Below are 21,999 nucleotides of genomic sequence, written 5' to 3'. Positions count from 1 at the left end.
GCACCTGTGGATTGGTGCGGGCGGGCGAGGGTTGCGCTTCCCACAAGCGCTCCCGAGGGGCGCGAGCCTGCCCGTGTACTGGAAAGAGCTTGGTCTCAGGGAAAAACGAAAAAGCAATGAAACTGAATCGTGGCGTCACCCTTACAGGATATGTGACCTTGCCTAGGTCCCCTAAGCCCCTGAGCCTGTCTGTAAAATGGGAATAACAATATTTAAGTTCGTTGTAGTTATGTAATGCTCATGGTGCCTATCTTAGGTCTGTCTAGTGGCAGTTCTGAACCAAAGCAAACGACTATCACCGTGGCTTTTGGACTCGTCTGTGCTGTGTTAAACATTCTGGCAGAAATTGCCCGTGACTTGTTCATGCATCCAGTTACTGCAGCTTTCCTCATGGGTTGCTGATTGTAGGCTGGAAGGGGGCAGTGCTGAGATGAGCCACATAGTGATTTAAGAGGAAAACGGAGTAGACCTTTTGATAGGTAATTTTCAAGATTATTTAAGATAAATTAAGAAACAGCTGCCCGAGATTTTAGTAGTGGTGAGAACTTTCTGGGTTTTGTCCATGAAATGCAAAGAAAGCTATACAATCAGCTAAAATCAATCATGCTTGTCTGGAATGAGTGGTTTTAGAGGGGAACGGTTCCCAACCAATTCTTATTGCAGGAATTGGAATTCAATTTGATAGGATCTGGTCAGCAGATCGCATAACTTTTGTATCTTCTTTTGGAATTGATTAAAATGCGTTTCAGAGAGGTACAGTGATTTCTTTAAGGTGGCAAGAGGTAGCGAACCTGTTTATTTTTAATACTTGGGTGATCTATTTCATCTACTCGTGAACGCTGTTTAGTCACTTTGCCTAGAAATATTAAGTATAATAATTATATTAAGTATGATGATTGTTTTTTTGTTACAGACTATCCTCTGTCTGGGCCCTTATAATCAGTTATGGGTGATGAGCTACCAAAATTCACTTCGTGTTCACGTAACATAGAGAACAGTGTTGAGGTCTTACTGTGCACCAAGCACTGTGCTAAGGGTTTTCATGAAATATGTTCCGTCACACAACCACCTTTTCAATTCCATTTTAGAACTGAGAAAACGTGAGATTTTGAGAAATAACTTCCTCCAGATCACACACCTAATAAGTGGTGGTAATTCTCGGCCTTGGCTCTGCGTCAGAATTAACATCACTCCTGCAAATGTAATCAGCAGATGATTAAATTTTATATACAGTGTATGCCATAGATGACTTTTGTAATAAGTCTGACTTTAATTCCACAGAGCAGTTCTACTTCGTTTATATCATTGTGCAGTTTTTCAAATATCCAGTCTCCTGAAATGTAGATTCGAGCTTCCTGATTCTTTATCTCCCCCATCCATTTTCCCTAGATGTGTGTCCGTATTAATTATCTAAAATTTCCCTGAATTGTGACATGAAGGGTTCTTATCCTTGTTAAAACCAGATTTGAGGATTTGGGAAAGGGAAGTTTTGGCTTAATCAGTTTGTACTAAAGATGGTGAACTTCATTTAGGATTTGAGAGACAGTTTAGAAAGTGCGACTGGAAGAACTGATTGTCTCCTGTGAGGAAATGAATAGTCCTAATTCCTAGAGTGCTAGGATGGAGAAACTTTTACACAGGCTTCTTACAGAACCTGAAGCACTGTGTTTTTCATCGGGTCTACCCGATGAAAATTTAAGAATTGCTACTTAAATTCAGAACTTCTCCTGGAAATCAACCACTCGTGTGTGTGTGAGGCAGAGTTTCGCTCTTACTGCCCAGGCTGGAGTGCAGTGGCACAATCTCGGCTCACTGCAACCTCTGTCTCCGGGTTCAAGCGATTCTCCTGCTTCAGCCTCCTGAGTAGCTGGGATTCCAGGCATGTGCCACCACGCCCGGCTAATTTTTGTATTTTTAGTAGAGACGGGGTTTCTCCATGTTGGTCAGGCTGGTCTCGAACTGCCGACCTCAGGTGATCCGCTGGCTTCGGCCTCCCAAAGTGTTGAGATTACAGGCGTGAGCCACTGCGCCCGGCCAGCAAATCAACGACTCTTAATCTGTATCTAGTCATCCCAGTTTTTATGCCTTAATTTGTATTTTTAAACAGGTTTGTTAAGATTACATTTCGGGCCAGTCACGGTGGCTCACGCCTGTAATCCCAGCACTTTGGGAGGCCGAGACGGGCGGATCACGAGGTCAGGAGATCGAGACCATCTTGGCTAACACCATGAAACCCCGTCTCTACTAAAAATACAAAAAAATTAGCCAGGCGTGGTGGCAGGTGCCTGTAATCCAGCTACTGGGGAGGCTGAGGCAGGAGAAGGGCGTGAACCCGGGCGGCGGAGCTTGCAGTGAGCCGAGATCGCACCACTGTCCTGCAGCCTGGGTGACAGAGCAAGACTCTGTCTCAAAAAAAATAAAAAATAAAAAAAAAGATTACATTCCATCCATAAAGTTCACCCGTTTAAAGTTTGTAAGTCAATTATTTTTAGTATATTTACAGAGTTGTACAACCATTACAATAATCTAATTGTAGAACATTTTCGTCATCCCAGAAATAAACCTCATTACTGCCCCAGCAGCAGCCACCAGCCTTATTTCCTCTCTATAGATTTGCCTATTCTGGACATTTCATATAAAAGGTATCATACTATATGTGGGTTCTTGTGAATTTTTTTTCATTCATTTAGCATAATAAAAAGGTTCATCCATGTTACAACATGGTACCAGTACTTTGTTCCTTTTTATTGCCATAAAATTCCATTGTATGGATAGACCACATTTTATTAATCTGTTAATCAATTGATGGGTATTTGAGTTTCTCCTTTTGAGGTATTATGACTAAAGTTGCTGTGAATATTCATATACAGTTTTTTGTGTGGACAAGTTTTCATTTCCCTTGGGTATATCTAGGTGTGTAATTGCTGGGTCATAGTTCGACTTTATTTGCATTTTAAAAAACATTTTAATTTAGTATTTAGTGATGATTTTGAAGAGCTAATTACTTATTTGATGATTTACATGCATTCCAATTGTTTGATGTTTCTTTTTATTTTTTAAAATAGAGACTGGATCTTGCTTTGTTGCCTAGGTTGTCTCAAATTCCTGGCCTCAAGTGTCTTCTGCCTTGGCTTTCCAAAGTGATAGGATTACAGGCGTGAGCTACCGTGCCCCGCCTCTTTGATGTTTCTGATGAAGACTGCTTGTTTGTTTATGTTGAAGCGGGGTCTCATTCTGTCGCCTAGGCTGGAGTGCAGTGGTGCAATTATGGCTCACTGCAGCTTGGACCTCCCAGGCTCAGTTAATCCTCCTGCCTCAGTCTCCTGAATAACTGGGACTACAGGTGTTCCCATCATGCCTGGCTAAGATTATTCTTTTCAGCTAATGATTCCTGTGTAGAAATATAAGAATGAGTTCTAATTTGTTTGTTTGTTTTTTTTAACCTATTGTGGAGGACATTACCAGTCTTTCATTCACCTTTTACTGTCAAAGTGGTTAACAGGCTTATAAAACTAGAGAAGGGAAGGGTAAGGTTTCATTTTTTTTTTTTAAATCATACTTTGTTGAGATTTTATTTTATTTGAACTTCAAGTTTACTACCTAATAATTCCCTTTAATACATTAATTTTCAGCTGTAATTTTTATGTGAAATGGAAGTGTTCAGAAAACACTAAAATTCTATTTCAAAGAACTAAGTGAAGATAACATGTATTAACTTGGAATTCACAGGTATTTTTTCCAAGTCCAGTAATCCCTTCATTATATAGAGGAGAAAACTAAAGTCCAGAGTAATGTGGTTTTCTTCACATTAACTAGAGCTCGTTCTAGGTGAAGCCTGGTCTTCAATCCAGATCTTTTGATAACCTCTTCGATTCCCTCCCAACTTTTCTCTATCCCTTCCCTCCACCACACACACAGTCTCTGAACTGAAAGGTTTTTATTTTTATATGTGTGTTTCTTTAAATTTCCTGAGTGGGCAGATTAAAAAATGTTAAAAGTAGAGGGAAATACTGAGAAGATTGTGCAGTATTAGGGTTTTAGAGTGCTTATGAACAAAAGAGCAGTATGATGTATTTATAATTCTGCTTTTCCAGACCTTCCAGGACAGTGATGATTTTTTGCATTTTCAGTCCAGTAAATAGAAGACTAGAAATACCTGAACCCCTGAAGAAAGACTTGTTTAGCATTAATTGATTCTCCATTAAGTTATGGTTCTGAGAAAGCCAAGATGCCCTAAAGTGAGCAAGTTTAATATGAAAACTATGGTGGAATACTTGTATTTCACAGTCATGAGTTTTTGTTGTGGGTTTTGTTTATTGGTTTTTCTTATCTCTTTAGAAAATTACCATTCTGTTATTTGATTAACTTGACCCCAGTTGACTAGTGATGGAACTTCCTGTGATAAAGGAGGTGGAGGAAGATGAATATTAGGCCCCGGGAAACAAAGGGCCTAGTAGTTTTTTGTTGTTGTTTGTTTGTTTTGAGACGGAGTTTCACTCTTGTCACCCAGGCTAGAGCGCAATGGCACAATCTCGGCTCACTGCAACCTCTGCCTCCTGGGTTCAAGCGATTCTCCTGTCTCAGCCTTCCAAGTAGCTGGGATTACAGGTGCCTGCCACCATGCCCGGCTAATTTTTGTATTCTTAGTAGAGACGGGGTTTCACCATGTTGGCCAGGCTGGTCTTGAACTCCTGACCTCAGGTGATCTGCTTGCCTTGGCCTCCCAAAGTTCTGGATTATAGGCATGAGCCACTGCACCCGGCCCCCCAGTAGTCAATATATTCAAAATGGTTAGTATAAAATGCAGCTTTGGGGTTTATGAGATAAAGCTAAAATGCGTACTAGATTTCAGCTCTAGCAAAGTTTTGAGCCAATGTAAACTGATAAAACAAACTAATCTTTAATATTCTAGTCATCCTTATGGGAAAGGATAATAGGGAAGGGGACCGAAAACATGATTTCAAGATATTTTGTGGCCTGACTTTTGGATTAAAGAAAAAAAGCTAAAGGAAGGCTTATTGGGAATGCTGAAAGGAATGAGAGATAAACTGAATATAATAGTGTAGTAATAACAGTAATACAGTGTAGTAATAATAACAGCTAACATTTACTCAGCACCTGCTGTGAGCCAGGCACTGCCTCTTGGCTGCTTTTTCATTTATTATTTAATCTTCACTAAAAGTTTCCTGTGCTTTTTTAAAATTAGCTTTCTAAGGTTGAAAAAAGAATCTTTCACTAAAAACCATAGGATTGGTTTAAACAGGTGAACTTTCTGGTATGTAAGTTATATCTCACCAAAGTTGTTTTAGAAAAGTACATATAAAATACTATCACAGATAAATCAGTAGTCTGTATTGTTAGTGGCATATGTATATGGAAGGTATAAAGCCGTACATAGAAATAACATCAACTGAGGACTGTGGTGTTTTTGTTTTTTGTTTTCTACAGAGTGATAGGAGGGGAAGATAAGGGGCATAAGATAAGTGGTGGATACGTGGATATTTGGTACTTTTTTTTTGTCTATGTCAGATATTTCTCAAATTGGTTTTAAAAAGATTAGTAGAGTGTTAAATAATATTTGAGAACTTTACTATGTACCGGGTGCCTTTTCTAAGGGCTTTTTACATCTTCACAAACCCTGTGAGGCAGATTCTGTTATCACTGACTTGCGGATGAAATTAAAGCACAGATATACTAACTGGCACATAATTACGCTGGTAGTGTGGAACCAGAATTCAGTCTTAGGAAATCTGACTTCAGAGCTTATGCTTTAACCACTACATTACTATGCTACAGTGCCCCTTTATAATACAACAGAAGTAATGGGTCACTTAAGTATTTTCACCAAAATATGTTTCAAGGTCTTTATTTGCATTTTTGTTGAGACTATTTAGTCATTCGTCTGTTTTCAGGTTACTGATATATTTCTTTCCCTTTTACAGATAATGGCATCAGCTGCTAAGGAATTTAAAATGGACAACTTTTCACCTAAAGCTGGCACTAGCAAATTGCAACAGACAGTACCAGCTGATGCATCTCCTGATTCTAAGTGTCCTATATGCTTGGATAGATTTGATAATGTGTCTTACTTAGATCGCTGCTTACATAAGTTCTGTTTTCGCTGTGTACAGGAGTGGTCAAAAAACAAAGCTGAATGTCCACTATGTAAACAGCCCTTTGATTCTATTTTCCATTCTGTGAGGGCGGAAGATGACTTCAAGGAGTATGTCCTAAGGCCTTCGTATAATGGTTCTTTTGTCACCCCTGATCGACGATTTCGCTACCGTACAACTCTGACAAGGGAACGAAATGCTTCTGTGTATTCACCTAGTGGTCCTGTGAACAGAAGAACAACAACTCCACCAGATAGTGGAGTACTATTTGAAGGGTTAGGCATTTCAACAAGACCTAGAGATGCTGAAATTCCTCAATTTATGAGACAAATTGCAGTAAGAAGGCCAACTACCGCAGATGAAAGATCTTTGCGGAAAATTCAAGAACAAGATATTATTAATTTTAGACGAACTCTCTATCGTGCTGGTGCTCGAGTTAGAAATATTGAAGATGGTGGCCGCTACAGGGATATTTCAGCTGAATTTTTCCGTAGAAATCCAGCTTGCCTTCACAGATTAGTCCCCTGGTTAAAACGTGAACTTACAGTTCTTTTTGGAGCTCATGGATCTTTAGTGAATATTGTCCAGCATATTATCATGAGTAATGTTACTCGCTATGACTTGGAGAGTCAGGCATTTGTGTCTGATTTAAGACCATTTTTACTTAATCGAACTGAGCATTTTATACATGAATTTATCAGTTTTGCCCGATCTCCTTTTAACATGGCAGCCTTTGACCAGCATGCCAATTATGATTGCCCTGCTCCTTCATATGAAGAAGGCAGCCATTCTGATTCTTCAGTCATAACAATATCTCCAGATGAGGCTGAGACCCAAGAGCTGGATATTAATGTAGCCACTGTTAGTCAGGCACCATGGGATGATGAAACTCCAGGACCATCTTACTCAAGCTCAGAGCAGGTACACGTTACTATGTCTTCTCTTTTAAATACTTCTGACAGTTCAGATGAAGAACTTGTCACGGGAGGAGCCACGTCTCAGATACAAGGGGTACAAACCAATGAGGACCTAAATAATGACAGTGATGATTCTTCAGATAATTGTGTCATTGTTGGGTTTGTTAAACCACTAGCTGAGAGGACCCCAGAACTTGTTGAACTGTCCTCTGATTCTGAGGACTTAGGTTCTTATGAGAAAATGGAGACAGTGAAGACACAAGAACAGGAGCAATCTTACAGTTCTGGTGATAGCGATGTTAGTAGATGCTCATCTCCACACTCTGTCCTTGGAAAGGATGAAGAAATAAATAAAGGTCATTGTGATTCTAGTACAAGAATCAAATCAAAGAAGGAAGAGAAACGATCTACGTCATTGTCATCTCCCAGAAACCTGAGCTCATCTGTAAGAGGAGACAGAGTATATTCTCCATATAATCATAGACACAGAAAGAGGGGAAGATCAAGAAGTTCAGATTCACGTTCTCAGAGTAGAAGTGGGCATGATCAGAAGAATCATAGAAAGCATCATGGGAAGAAAAGGATGAAAAGTAAACGATCCAGAAGCAGGGAAAGTAGCAGACCTAGAGGGAGAAGAGACAAAAAGAGATCAAGAACTAGAGATAGCAGTTGGTCCAGAAGAAGCCAAACTCTGTCTCTAAGTAGTGAAAGCACAAGCAGATCAAGGTCTCGTAGCAGTGATCATGGTAAAAGAAGATCACGGAGCAGAAATAGAGATCGTTATTATTTAAGAAATAATTATGGAAGCAGATACAAATGGGAGTATACTTATTACAGTAGAAACAAGGACAGGGATGGGTATGAATCATCTTACAGGAGGAGGACTCTGTCCAGAGCTCATTATTCTAGACAGTCTTCAAGTCCAGAATTTAGAGTTCAGTCCTTTTCTGAAAGAACAAATGCTAGGAAAAAAAATAATCACAGTGAGAGGAAATATTACTACTATGAAAGGCACAGATCAAGGAGCCTGTCTAGTAACAGATCAAGGACTGCATCTACTGGGACTGACCGGGTGAGAAATGAAAAGCCTGGAGGGAAACGAAAATACAAAACACGGCATTTGGAGGGTACTAACGAAGTGGCTCAGCCATCTCGTGAATTTGCTTCTAAAGCAAAGGACAGTCATTACCAAAAATCTTCATCAAAATTGGATGGAAACTACAAAAATGAGAGTGATACCTTTTCGGACAGCCGATCATCAGACAGAGAGACAAAACACAAAAGGAGAAAAAGGAAGACCCGGAGCCTAAGTGTAGAGATAGTCTATGAAGGAAAAGCTACTGATACAACTAAACACCATAAAAAGAAAAAGAAGAAACATAAGAAGAAGCATAAGAAACACCATGGAGATAATGCTTCACGTTCCCCAGTTGTAATTACCATCGACAGTGACAGTGATAAGGATTCTGAAATAAAGGAGGATACAGAATGTGACAATAGTGGTCCTCAAGACCCTCTACAAAATGAGTTTTTGGCTCCTTCCTTGGAACCATTTGAAACTAAAGATGTAGTTACAATAGAAGATGAATTTGGTGTGCTGGACAAGGAGTGTGATATTGCTACACTTAGTAACAACTTGAATAATGCCAACAAAACTGTAGATAATATTCCATCTCCAGCAGCTTCAGTTGAACAAACTCTCGATGTAAGAGAAGGGAGCACCTTTGTTTCTGATTTGGAGAACCAGCCCAGTAACATTGTGTCTATTCAAACTGAGCCATCAAGGCAGTTGCCATCTCCACGGACATCATTAATGTCAGTATGTCTTGGTAGAGACTGTGATATGTCTTAAAACTGGCCAAAGCATTTCATTGAGAATTCTGATGGTATAAAAAGAAAAAAGGAAGAATGTCATCTACTGCAGTCTATTTAAAGATGACGTTTGGTGAAAACTCTCTTCCTCACAATATTTTAAGTGATTTTTTTTTTTTTGGTGTTAATTTGTAAAAATCATTATTTGTTCAAAATGTATGTCCCACCCTCAAAGATATGCACTTTTAAGTGAAGAAAATGATACTGCTAGCAGTTTATTTAAAACTTGGGGTCCTTTTTAAATAAGAAAAATTATATAAATTTTAGAAGTTATTTCATAAAGCCATACGGTATTGACATATTTTTAAGGTAGTCAATGAGTATTTTTGAATTTTTTTTTTTTTTTTGAGAGTTATTCTGGAAATGTGTTATAAGCTAGGAGAATCCCTTTGGACAGTCTTTATTTTTCTTAAAAATTTATATGATTCAAAACCATTTCTTCAGGTTAAATTGAGGCATTTTAATCTGCACAGTTTACCTTCTGCCAAAATAAAAATTTACTATTTCCTTTATATACTTGTTTATCTGGACTGCTAGTAAAACAAATGTGTATTCAACAAAAGAAAAATAAAACACACTTTCAAACAAGAATCAGACATTTTCCTATGCAGTATTTTTTTTTTTTAAGTTTATTTTAGTAAAGCTAAAATCTTGAAAGTAGCTAAGGGCTTAATTATCTCATAAATACTGAACTTCAGGTGAACAAATACTTTATAGTTTTAATTATTTTAGTTTTTTGAGTATCTCATTTGCTTTTTATCATCAGTAAAAACAGCATTTAACTTGCTAAATAAACATGAAAAATCCTTGTCATACTTATTTTACATTGGTAGTTCTTTTATATAAAGCGGTTATGTTTTCTCTTGTTTTAGGGATGATAAAATTACATCTATGCTGATGTAGGATTGCCACTGAACAGTGGAGCTTGAGTTGAATCTTAATTCAGCCTTCAGTTTGCCTCTGCCTTGTTCCCATATTCATTCTTTATTCAGTAGAAATTGCAATGCCTACTATATGGCAGGTTCTGCACTAAGTTTTGCTTTTTGTTTTTTTGAGTTGGAGTCTGGCTCTGTTGCCCAGGCTGGAGTTCAGTGGTGCAATCTCACTTCACCACAACCTCTGCCTCCCGGGTTCAAGCAATTCTCCTGCTTCAGCCTCCGGAGTAGCTGGGGCTACAGACACGCGCCACCATGCCCGGCTAATTTGTGTGTTTTTAGTAGAGGCAGGGTTTCACTATGTTGGCCAGACTGGTCTCGAACTCCTGACCGTGATCCACCCGCCTCACCTCCCAAAGTGCTGGGATTACAGGCATGAGCCACCACACCCGGCGGTTCTGCACTAAGTTTTATCAAGAGAGCAAAGCAGATATGCTCCTTGCCTTCATGGTGCTTATGGACTGTTAAGACAAATATTTATGTAAGTATAACATTATCATATGTTCTCTGAGGAAAAAGTATAATTCCCTTAGAAGTGAATGGGAACCTAATCATGATTGGAAGTAATAGTTGAATCTAGAAAACAAGCCAGCATTAACTGGGGGGAGGAATTGCTGTTGGCAAAGGATTCAAAGACTGATGAAGAGACTAGTATATTCCAAGAACTAACAGCAGGATTAGACAAAGGACAGAGGGTGGGAACAGTCTTGGTAGGCCATGTTTAGAATCTGTTTATCCTAAGGACAGTAGAAAATTGTTTAAGGAGAATCTAAAATTGATGTTGGCAATTTTTAAGTAAGCTCAGACATTGAGAAATTGTGGGAAGACTATAGTTGATCAAGAAATACACATTTGAAATTACTTTGTAGTTACGGTGTAATTTTTCTTAAGTATTTAAAAAAAAAAACTATTCCACATGGTAATTTCACATCATGTTTTCCGTTAAATATTTAATGAAAACAATACATGGCACCATCATCCTTTTGGGTGTTGAAGCCAAAAATTGCCAAGTCTTGATTCATGCCTGCCCTTCAGCCCCCCTCATTCAGCTTTCAAATCCTTGGCACTAATGATTTTTATGATATTTCTATTGTGTCTATACCATCCACATCCAATCTGGGTAGCCAAGATCTCTCATCTGTGCTACCATAATGGGTCAGCCTGCATTCATTGTTGGTCTACACCCACTCCTTCCCCCATCCATTTGTGATGCAGCACTGAAAAGATTTTTTTTTTCTCTTAAGACAGTCTTGCTCTGTCACCCAGGCTGGAGTACAGTGGCACGATCTCGGCTCACTGCAATGCAACCTCCACTTCCTGGGTTCAAGCGATTCTCCTATCTCAGCTTCCTGAGTAGCTGGTATTGAAGATGCTCATCACCACGCCCGGCTAGTTTTTGTATTTCTAGTAGAGATGGGGTTTCACTATGTTGGCCAGGCTGGTCTCGAACTCCTGACCTCAGGTGATCTGCCCGCTTTTGTCTCCCAAAGTGCTGGGATTACAGGCATGAGCCACCGTGCCCTGCTGATCTGTGCCCTGATAATGAAATTTTCATTTCATCCGCTTCTTAAAATCCTTCAGTAGCTTCCTATTTTCTTAGGATATTAAAAGCAGACAAAAAATCCAACAGCGTGATATGGTTTATAGAGTTCTGCCTAATTAGGCTCTGGCCCAGCTTCAGCATTTCTGTCACTTCATTTGGGCTCATGCCACGCTAGGCTGCTCCAGGGCTATGGCGGTGCTGCTCTGTACTACATGAGAGCTTTCATTCGTGGCAGTTTTCTTCTGCTGGAAACTGAACTCCACCCTGGCTAAACTAGATTTGTTAAAAGTGTGCCCTCTTCCCACCTCCCCAAAACTGCTTCAGACAACTCCAGGCTCCTTCAGACCACTCATCACAATTAGCAGTTGATTACTAAATGTCTTATCTCCCACCAGTCGGAAAGTTCTGTGAAACTGTATCAGTGTACTGCTACATTCTTTCACTGCTTGACAACCGACATGCTTAAAACACTGAATGAATGGGACCTGGAAAATTTGAAAATGGGCTCAGGCCTGCTATAAACTTTTAGAATAATAGTATATTCTTTTAATATGTTCATCTGAATTCAGTGTCCATGCCATTTTATTTTACCTTGGGTTCTCAGTGTAGTGACTTTGTCATTTAATCTGTGTAAGGAAGTATAACTAAACCATTCATGCTTGCTTACTCATGATCATGATCCTGAGGTTCACAACACGAAAATTTGTTACTACTTTTTACCTCCTAGTCCAAGTAATGAAGTTCAATAGTCCCAAATTTCTAGGCTAGCCAATCTAAAGGGCCTCCCTAACTCATCCAGTCTGTAGTAAAGATGTGCAGTGTGCACAAAGGGGCTTACAGGAGGCAAGCTGACAACCCACACTTGCTGGGAATTCTTCCCTTGTGAAGAATAATTGCAGTCCCCTGCCAGTGTAGGATGTAGACACGCTGAGCAAGCCAGTAGCACATTTCTGGATGCAGAAAAATTTTTGGAAGGCACTTGGGGGTGCTGGAACCCAAGTGTGATCTGGTTTAGGCTGTTGCCACTCCCAGTATTCCCACCAACAGGGGCAAGGAATGGGAAGTGGAGAGGGAGAGGTTTCCCTTTATCAAAACTCTTGATTTCCTCAGCATTCAGTGTGGATGCACCATTTAGAAGAGTATATAGAGTTTAGAGGGGTATAAAATCAAAAGAGTTTTTTGTTTTGAAACTTAATGGGAGGGAGAGAGGAGCCTTTTTTTGAGAGAGAGCCCCTTGAGAAGGAAAGGTTGACTAATGAAACAGTTCCTGAATGGGAAAGATGGTCCAGAGCACAGAGAAATAAAATTAGCAATGGACAAGCAAAGGCAAGTCTTACTATAAAACGGCAGGAGGTAAAAACAGAAAAAAAAGTGTTTGTGGGTAGATGCATTAAGATGAGGTAATACATGCCCTAAAGCCTCTCCTTTGTCTATGAAATAGAAAGAATGCCATCTTCTGAAAAGGTTGAATCATGAGTAGGATTGAGTTTGAGAGGAGTGGAAAAAACGCCCCTTGAAAGGCACAAAGAGAAGGTTAAGAATCGCTGATTAGTGTTGAGGCCTCACCTGAGATGGGATATTTAAATTTGTGGGACACTATGATTTGTGACTTCTTTTTGTCCCACCAGCATTCAACATTGGAAGAAGCAGAAACTAATGTTGGACCTATAGTATTCATTTAGTATTTGTACTGAGCAAATGAATAAATGGATGGATTTATTAGATGTTCTGGATGTCAGCAGTAAAAGGACGGGCAAAGGAGTTGAGGGATAGAGTGGTGAGAGTAGCAGAATTGATGCATTTTGTTATCTGGGCTGAGTAGGGAGGGAAGTGAAGCTATGAGATGGCCAATGTACTTGGAGAACAGAGAGATTATCAAGGGATTCATTTTCCAATGGGGTTCCAGTAGATACAAGGGCAGGAGTAAGAAGACAAAATATATATATATATTTTTTAGAGAGTGCCTAATTGTAGGTATTGTTGGAAGTAGGTGACTAACATTGAAGCAGGTGGAGCTGAAGGTAACTGGAATTGAGAATAATGATCTGCGAGGCTGTAGGTATATCCTCAACAAGAAAAACATTCTGTGACGGCAGGAGATACAGGGTGGAGAAGAAAATAGTTGTGTTGTGATTATATCTTCCTTTAACTATATTTGTGTTCCTCCACAGCAGCTGGCATGCAGAGAAGATTTAAAATGTGTTGAATAAACGATTATTTCCTCATTCTTGGTTCTTAGTCAAAACCTAAATCAGTTATTAGAAAACTGTGGGATATGGCCATTTTTAAAAATACAGTAGGATTAGTTGTTACAATGTCACGAAAATTGGTAAGTTCTTTCCTGTTTTACCTACAAAGATATTGGGTGATCGTAAATACCATTGGATCTGTCCTTGAAGAAAGCAAGAGGCAAGGAAATGGAGTTCAAATTAGGCTAAGCTCTGAAGCCAAATTCCTACCTGTAGAATCCGTAACTGTGGTTGCTCCAGAACATTGGGTAATATAATTTATATAGACACAAGGGGGCAAAGTTAGGCATCTTGTACAATTTGCTTGGAGTAGGCTGGTTCCAGCTTATCTGCATGACTATTTGCACTGTAAATAGGTAAATAGTTCTCTCCTGGACAAGGGGATATCCCTTTGCTTTTCTATCTGTAAAACTCATTTTTTTTTTTTTTTTTTGAGACGGAGTCTTGCTCTGTCGCCCAGGCTGGAGTGCTGTGGAAAACTCATTTATTCATCAGGCGTTGAGTACATAGAGTCCAAGAGTATTCTAAATGCTAGGGATATAAGGATGAATAGGATGGAACCAACAGGAATCTTAAAGAAGGTAGGAATGGAACAATCAGATTTGTTCTTAAGAAACAACTAGTAGTAATGTAGCATAAGGTTTGGAGTAGGGAAATCCTCAGAAAAAGACTTTAAGAAGCTCTTGTCTTGATGCAGTGGTTCATGCCTGCAGTCCCAGCACTTTGGGAGGCTGAGGCAGGAGGATCGCTTGAACCCAGGAGTTTGAAGCTGCAGTAGCTTCAAGTAGTAGAGAGATATTTCCTATCTCTAAAATATATCTCAATTAACTTCTTACGCTCTCTGCCACAGTGTCCTTATCTATGCCTCTCATCATCTTACTTGAGGGCCACTGCACTCCAGACAGGGTCTCACACACAAAAAAAGGAAAAAAAAAAAAAAAGCTCTGAAAAGTAGCTCAAACCAGATATCAGAAGGGCCTGTACAAGAACAGGGATAATAAGGATCCAGAGAAGGGGCTAGATTGGAGATTTCTGAGGTACACGAGACAATATTTAGGTACAATTTAGATGGAGATGGGCTGTGAAGGAGAGGGAAAAGTCTAAGATGACCAGACCTTTTTTTTTTTTTTTTCCAAATGAGAGATGCATGGTGATACCAGTATCTATGGTGAGAAATACAGGAACAGGAATAGTCTGGGGAAGAAAATGAGTTCAGTTTGAAACTAAGCAGCCTAGAGTTGTGCTATAGTAGCTGCTAGCCCCATGTTGATATCGAGTACTTAAAGTGTGGCTGGTAAAACCTAGGAGTTGAACTTTAAATTTTATTTAGTTTTAAGTAATTTAAATAGCCACTTGAGGCTAGTGGCTACCGCATTGGTCAGTAGCGGTATACAACATTCCCACCATCACAGATGAAATAGAAGATACTCATCAGGAGGAAAATTTCCAGTGGGAATCTGAAAATTGGAGTGTGAATCTTGGAGGCAAGATTGGGGCTAGAGAAATGATTTAGGAGTTGCTGTGAAACAGAGTAGTACTGAGGCTGTGGGAGCATGAGATACTCCAGAGAGAGGAGGTAGAGCAAGAGAAGCAGACATAAGTGAGAATACTAGGGAACATAACATGAAAAGTTGGCTGGCAACAGAAAAGAAGCTTTCAAAAGAGGCCAATAAGCGTTTCCCATATTTTTTATTTGCCTCTTCAGTTTTATGTTGTGTCTCCTGTATCTAAAACAGTGCCCTCGTCACTATGGAATGTAAACAGATTTTTTGAGAGGTTAATCTTATTTTTAGGTTCTTGGGGCCAACTTACTCTTACCCTCATGTGATCATTATATTAGAAACCGCTGCTTTGGTGGAGCAGGTTAGGCTGCCTCCAAGGAAATCTAGTAGGATTTTTAGACAGAATATATGACCGGGAAGTACCATCTTTAGATTCTACTCTATCAGTCACTCTCCTTTGCTTTCCTTCATGTCCAGTTATGATTTTCCAGATAATGTTTTAATCACTCTCCTTGCAGTACCCTCCAACTCGCTTGCCCTTCTTTCATCGTTTACCTACTTTAGGAGTTGGGAAACGTTTCCTCTAGGGCCATGCACAGGCTGTGTCACATAATCTTTGTTTTTTTCTACACTTTTTTTCAAATTGAGGTGGAGCTTTGCTTTGTTGCCCAGCATGGTCTCAAACTCCTGGGTTCAAGCAGTCCTCCCACCTTGGCCTCCCAAAGTGCTGGGTTTACAGGTGTGAGCCACCATGCCTGGCCTACAACACTTTTTAAATGTTAAAACAATTTTTAGCTTTTGGTCTGTACAAAAACAAGCCATGTGCCAGATTTGGCATGCAAGCTGTAGTTGGCTAACACTTTACCTGGCAAGATCTCAGTCTGGATGAACCCATTTCTTCAGTTGTGCCTACACGCATGCTTCTAAGTATCGTGAAGGAAATCAGTAACTGGTAACTGTGCAGATTGGTGTATATCAGCTTCCTATGCTGTACAACATTAGAGGGCAAGTTTTTGTAGTATTCTTGCTCATTGTATTTCACATAATGGCTGTTTTACACCTTTTTCTCCTCAAGCCTCCTATTTCTCTCTACCACCCATATATTTTAGAGATAGGATTGAGTGACTGGCTGGGCAGTTATGATCAGCACAGGATCAAACACAAACCCTGCCTGTTTACCAAAACCAGTATCTGCATCATAGTAGTTCTTAGAGATACTGCCTGCCAAGATTGTCTTGACTGGCATTCTTGTGTGTCTTCAGTCAACTTGTGGGTCGGCTGCTCTAAGGCTTCAGCTGGGATTACTGGGCTCTATGTGTTTTCTCATCCTCCAGCACATTGGCCTGAGCTTGTTTACATGGTGATCTGACCAACTCATCTAATATAAGCAGCCCCATTACTCATTATTCCTTTATTCTACTTTATTTCTCCTCACTGCACTTATTACTATGTAACATCTACTTTTCTGTCTGTCTCCCGCACTAGAATGTGGTAAGCTCTAAAGCCATATTCTCCACTTTAGTCATAGTACTACCATTCTCCTAGTTGCTCAAACCAGATACCTGGAATGTATCAATTTTTTCTTATTCCTTTCATCTGCCAGCCACTCAATCCTATCTCTAAAATATATCTCAATTAACTTCTTACACTCTCTGCCACAATGTCCTTATCTATGCCTCTCATCATCTTACTTGAGTCACCTCCCAACTGATCTCATTCTGGATAGGAGCCAGAGAAGTTTTTAAAAAATGTAATCAGATTATGTTATTTCTTGCTTGAAACCCTGCAGTATGGCCGGGCGCGGTGGCTAACGCCTGTAATCCCAGCACTTTGAGAGGCCGAGATGGGCGGATCACGAGATCAGAAGATCAAGACCATCCTGGCTAACATGGTGAAACCCCATCTCTACCAAAAATACAGAAACAAAATTAGCTGGGCGTGGTGGTGGGTGCCTGTAGTCCCAGCTACTCGGGAGGCTGAGGTGGGAGAATGGTGTGAACCTAGGAGGCGGAGCGTGTAGTGAGCCTAGATCCCACCACTGCACTCCAGCCTGGGCGAAAGAGCGAGACTCCATCTAAAAAAAAAAAAAAAACTCGAAAAACAAAAACAACAAAAACCCTGCAGTATGTTCTCATTGCACTTCATACCTTGCATTAAAGATGCTGCTTACTGGTTCAGCTCCACTGCAATACCATTTACCTCTTGCTCACAGAGTTCCAGCTACAAGCATCTTGCATTTTTCACTTTTTTTTTTTTTTAAACTCTTTTGTGCATTCTGTCTCCCTGTATGGAATACCCCTTTACCTGCCTTACCTGCCTTTTTTTTTTTGAGACTGAGTCTGGCTCTATTGCCCAGACTGGAGGGCAGTGGCATGATCTCGGTTCACTGCAACCCCTGCCTCCCAGGTTCAAGCGATTCTCCTGTCTCAGACTCCCGAGTAGCTGGGACTACAGGTGCGTGCCACCACACCCAATTTTTTGTATTTTTAGTAGAGATGGGGTTTCACCATGTTGGCTAGGCTGCTCTCGAACTCCTGACTACAAATAATCCACCCACCTTGGCCTCCCAAAGTGCTGGGATTACAGGTGTGAGCCTCCGTGCCCAGCCTACCTGCTTTTTTTGAATAGCTAATTCCTTCTCAATCTTCAGGATTCAGCTGAAATGTGACCTCCTCAGAAAGGTATTCCCTTACCACTGTATTGAAATAGTTTCCTCCATGTCACTTGACATTTGGCAGTTACTGTTTGTGTTTTTACATCTTTATTGTGTCTTCTTCCTCCTTCAATCAGACTCTAAGCTCTTGACAGAGATTTTTTTCCACTTATCTCCATATATCTAGTGTTTTTCACACTACCTGACATACAGTAGATATTCTGTAAATGTGCTGAGTAAATTAATGCCCAGGTGAGGAAACGGTCCAAGACTGAGATTTTTTTTAATTTTTAATTTTTATTTTTAAGTTCTGGGGTACATGTTGCAGGATGTGCAGGTTTGGTACATAGGTAAATGTGTGCCATGGTGGTTTGCTGCACCTATCAATGAATCATCTAGGTATTAAGCCCAGGACTGAGATCTTACCATTCTGTGACACTCCCGTTCTTCCCTGGCCTTGGTCAAATTTTACCTATGAATCTGTCAAATGATTCCATTTCTGGAACTTCAGTTCTTTCAGATATAATCTATATTATAATTGTTGATGTTTTCTAAATCCGTTGTTATTCAGGTATACATTATTTCCCACTAGTAGCATAGAAGGAGGCATGTCTTTACCTTTTTAAAGGAATTTTGGATCTGATTTCTTTTTCTCAGCTAAAACCCAAATCCAGGTATTGGCAGAGTAGCTTGCATGAGATAATAATTATAAACATAGATAAAACATAAGGGTATAAAGAACTTGAAGGTACTGGAGGGCAGTCAAAAAGCAGAAACTGGAGGGAATTAGACCCTTGAAAGATGGAGATAACACTGTATGAGAACAGTTTCTTTGGCATTTCATCTGAGGGTCATCCCTAGTACATAGGGAGAATAGAATGCAAGCAGAGAGCCACAGTCATTGTTTCAGAAGATGGACCCTGGGGCTGCTGAGTGACTGCATTTTGAGGGAGATATTTCAGAAAGTAGACACAGAAAACAAGTCCTAAAGGTTTTATATAACTTTTACTCAAATCTTTACCTGACCCTGAAATGTACATGTGCAGGAAAGATCCCAAAGAGCCCATGTAAGCAATAGCTGGAAAGCTCAAAGGGCTCAATAGATACATTTCAGCCGCCACCACCACAGGGAATATAGAACTTGGAGGTTGAAGCCCACCAACTTAGATGGGCTGAGAAACATGTAGGACTTTTCACTGGAACCCATGCAGGGCCACAGCTTACTGTGGAAGACTATGACTTAGGACTAAGTACTTACCTTGCAATAAGGGCAAAACTTGAAACAGACCTATCACAGTGTATAAATAATGCCTTTGTAAGTTTAAAGTGATTCACTGGTAATTCAGTGGAATGCTAGAACAAAAAGTAATACTCTTGAGAGTAAAATAATAGAATCCAGAGATTCTATAATACATCTATAGCATCTAGTGTAAAAAAAAAATTCTAGACATGTGAATGAACCCATAGTCAAGAGAAAAAGCAGTCACCAAAACAGGTTCTGAGATGGAATTAGCAGACAAGGACTTTAAAGACACTATTAGAAATACGTATATGAACTTAAAGGAAAACATGGTTATAATGAATGAACAGATAGTGGTTCTCAGCTGAGACATGAGAAGTAGAAAAAAGAAACAATGGAAATCCTAGAACTACAAAAAACAAACAAACAAACAAAAACCTGAAATGAAAAAGTTACTGGAAGCCTTAACAGATCGGAGAAGATAGAAGTGAAATGACATTAGATGGAAACGAGTGTTTACCAGAGGCAATGAATAGCACTAGAAATAGCAAACAGCATGGAAAAACAAAAACTATGTTTTTTCTTATTTTACTTAAAAGACAACAAGCTATAACAAGGTTTATAACATTGTATTATTGTAGTATGTATTTTATAACATATATAAAAGTACAGTTTCAGACAATGATAGCAAAAAGGATGGGGTGGAATTATATGGTTGTGATGGTCTTATATTTTACCTAATGTGGTACAATATTAGTTCTAAATAGATCGAGATAAGTTGAGGACACACATTGTAATCCCTAGTGCAACCACTAAATACACACACACACGAATAAAATAATATATAGAGTGTATACAAATATATATGTATATGTGTGTATGGAGAGAGACCTATAGCTAAAAGAATACAAAGAGTTATAGCTAAAAGAAGTTAAAGTTATATTTGATTAATGTACATCAAAGGAGTCCATTTTACTGGATGACACAGCAAAACCCTATCTCTTAAAATTATTGAATTAAAAATTTGTTGTTTGAAAAGATGCAATTGGTAAATCCCTGACAAGACTGAATTTCTTTTTTTTTTTTTTTTTTTGAGATGGAGTCTCGCTCTGTCGCCATGCTGGAGTGCAGTGGCGCGATCTTGGCTCACTGCAACCTCCACCTCCCAGGTTCAAGTGATTCTCCTGCCTCGGACTTCTGAGGAGCTGGGACTATAGGCACACACCATGACACCCAGTTAATTTTTGTATTTTTAGTAGAGATGGGGTTTCACCATGTTGGTCAGGATGGTTTTGATCTCTTGACTTCATGATCTGCCTGCCTTGGCCTCCCAAAGTGCTGGGATTACAGGTGTGAGCCACCACGCCTGGCCAAGACTGATTTTTTAAAAAGGCAAAAAGATAATAAGGTCTATCATGAACACCATATGCCAATATATTTAACAATTTAGAGGAAATGATCAAATTCTTTGTGTTATAATATAAACTTTTCCACATTAAAATTTCAAGCTGGCCAGGCGTGGTGGCTCACACCTGTAATCCCATCACTTTGGGAGGCCAAGGGGGTTGGATCACCTGAGCTCAGGAGTTCGAGACCACCCTGGTAACATGGTGAAACCCCATCTCTACTAAAACTACAAAAAAATTAACTGGGTATGGTGGCACATGGCTCTAGTCCCAGCTACTTGGGGGCTGGGGCAGGAGAATCACTTGAGCCCTAGAGGTGAAATCTGCAGTGAGCCGAGATAGTGCCACTACACTCCAGCTTGGGCTACAGAGTGAGACTCTGTCTCAAACAAACAAACAAAAATTTAAGGTATTCCAGCAGTGCTTCATAAATTGAGCAGTTACAAACCAGAAGTGGTTTGGGGCTCTGTTAGAAGGGGTTGCAGAGCAAAGGAATTGTTTCATTGGTTAAAGTTTGAGTGTTTGCCTTATTTGGACTATCCAAATGAGAAATTTATGACAATACAACCAATATCCCAGTTAGCCAACTGTGATTGGCTAAACTTAAGTTTCATTTTCCTCATGAGGGTTTTAGAGCTACATAAGTCCAATGGCTTACCAATTATTTTAACACTTGAGAAGCACAATTTATCAAAACTGATTAAAGATTAAAAGTCAGAATAGCTTTGTATCTAATTGAGAAATTGAATTCATTATAAAGAATCTTCAAACAAGGAAAATGTCAAGCCCAAATGGTTCTGTTAAACATTTAAGGGAAAAATGATACCAATCTGAAGCAAACTCTTGTTTTATGAGACTGGCATAACTCTGATATCAAAACCTGATAAAGGCATTACAAGAAAATAAAATTATTGACTAATATTCCTCATGAACACAGACACAAAAATATTTATGAAAATACTCATTTGGTCATGATATAGCATCCTTTGCATCTACAACCAAATGAGATTTATCCCAGGAATGGTAGGTTGGGTTAACATTCAAAAATTGATCAATGAAATTTGGTATGTTAACAGAATATATGATCACCTCAATAAATGCAGGAAAAAACATTTGAAAAATTCAACACCCATGCATTATAAAAACTCAGCAAACCAGGAATGAAAGAGATCTTCATCAATCTGATAAAAGGTATCTGAGAAAAATTTACAGCTACCATATTATTTAAAGTTATTATTACTACATTGATTATTTCCCCACTGAAATTAGCAATAAAGTAATGGTGTCAACAGTCACCACTTTTATTTTACTTTCTATAGGAGACTCTAGAAGTTACCATAATAAAGAAAGGAAGCAAAAAGCATGAAGACTGGAAAGAAAGAAGTAAAACTGGCTAGGCGTGGTGGCTCATGTCTGTAATCCCAGCACTTTGAGAGGCTGAGATGGACGGATCGCTTGAGTTCAGCAGGTTGAGACCAGCCTGGGCATCAGGGCGAAACTCCATCTCTACAAAAAAATACAAAAATTAGCTGGGTGTAGTGGTGTGCACCTGTGGTCCTAGCTACTCAG

The 21,999-nt window shown here is 39.5% G+C and overlaps 1 protein-coding gene across 1 annotated transcript in view; it reads left to right on the top strand.

Annotated features, from left to right (window-relative positions):
* Window positions 1–9,717, top strand: part of LOC105539634 (E3 ubiquitin-protein ligase Topors) — an 11,752-nt gene extending 2,035 nt beyond the window's left edge. The window contains exon 2 of the mRNA XM_011979989.1: window positions 5,943–9,717. Coding sequence (XP_011835379.1) covers window positions 5,943–8,882 — 2,940 coding nt within the window. The 3' untranslated portion in view covers window positions 8,883–9,717. The remainder of the gene's footprint in view (window positions 1–5,942) is intronic.
* The last annotated feature ends 12,282 nt before the right edge of the window (window positions 9,718–21,999 follow it).

This window comes from Mandrillus leucophaeus, unplaced genomic scaffold, assembly GCF_000951045.1.
Source record: "Mandrillus leucophaeus isolate KB7577 unplaced genomic scaffold, Mleu.le_1.0 Scaffold208, whole genome shotgun sequence".
Classification (NCBI taxonomy): Eukaryota; Metazoa; Chordata; class Mammalia; order Primates; family Cercopithecidae; genus Mandrillus; species Mandrillus leucophaeus.
The sequence above is the reverse complement of the archived record's forward strand: the minus strand, read 5'-3'. Positions and strand labels throughout refer to the sequence as shown.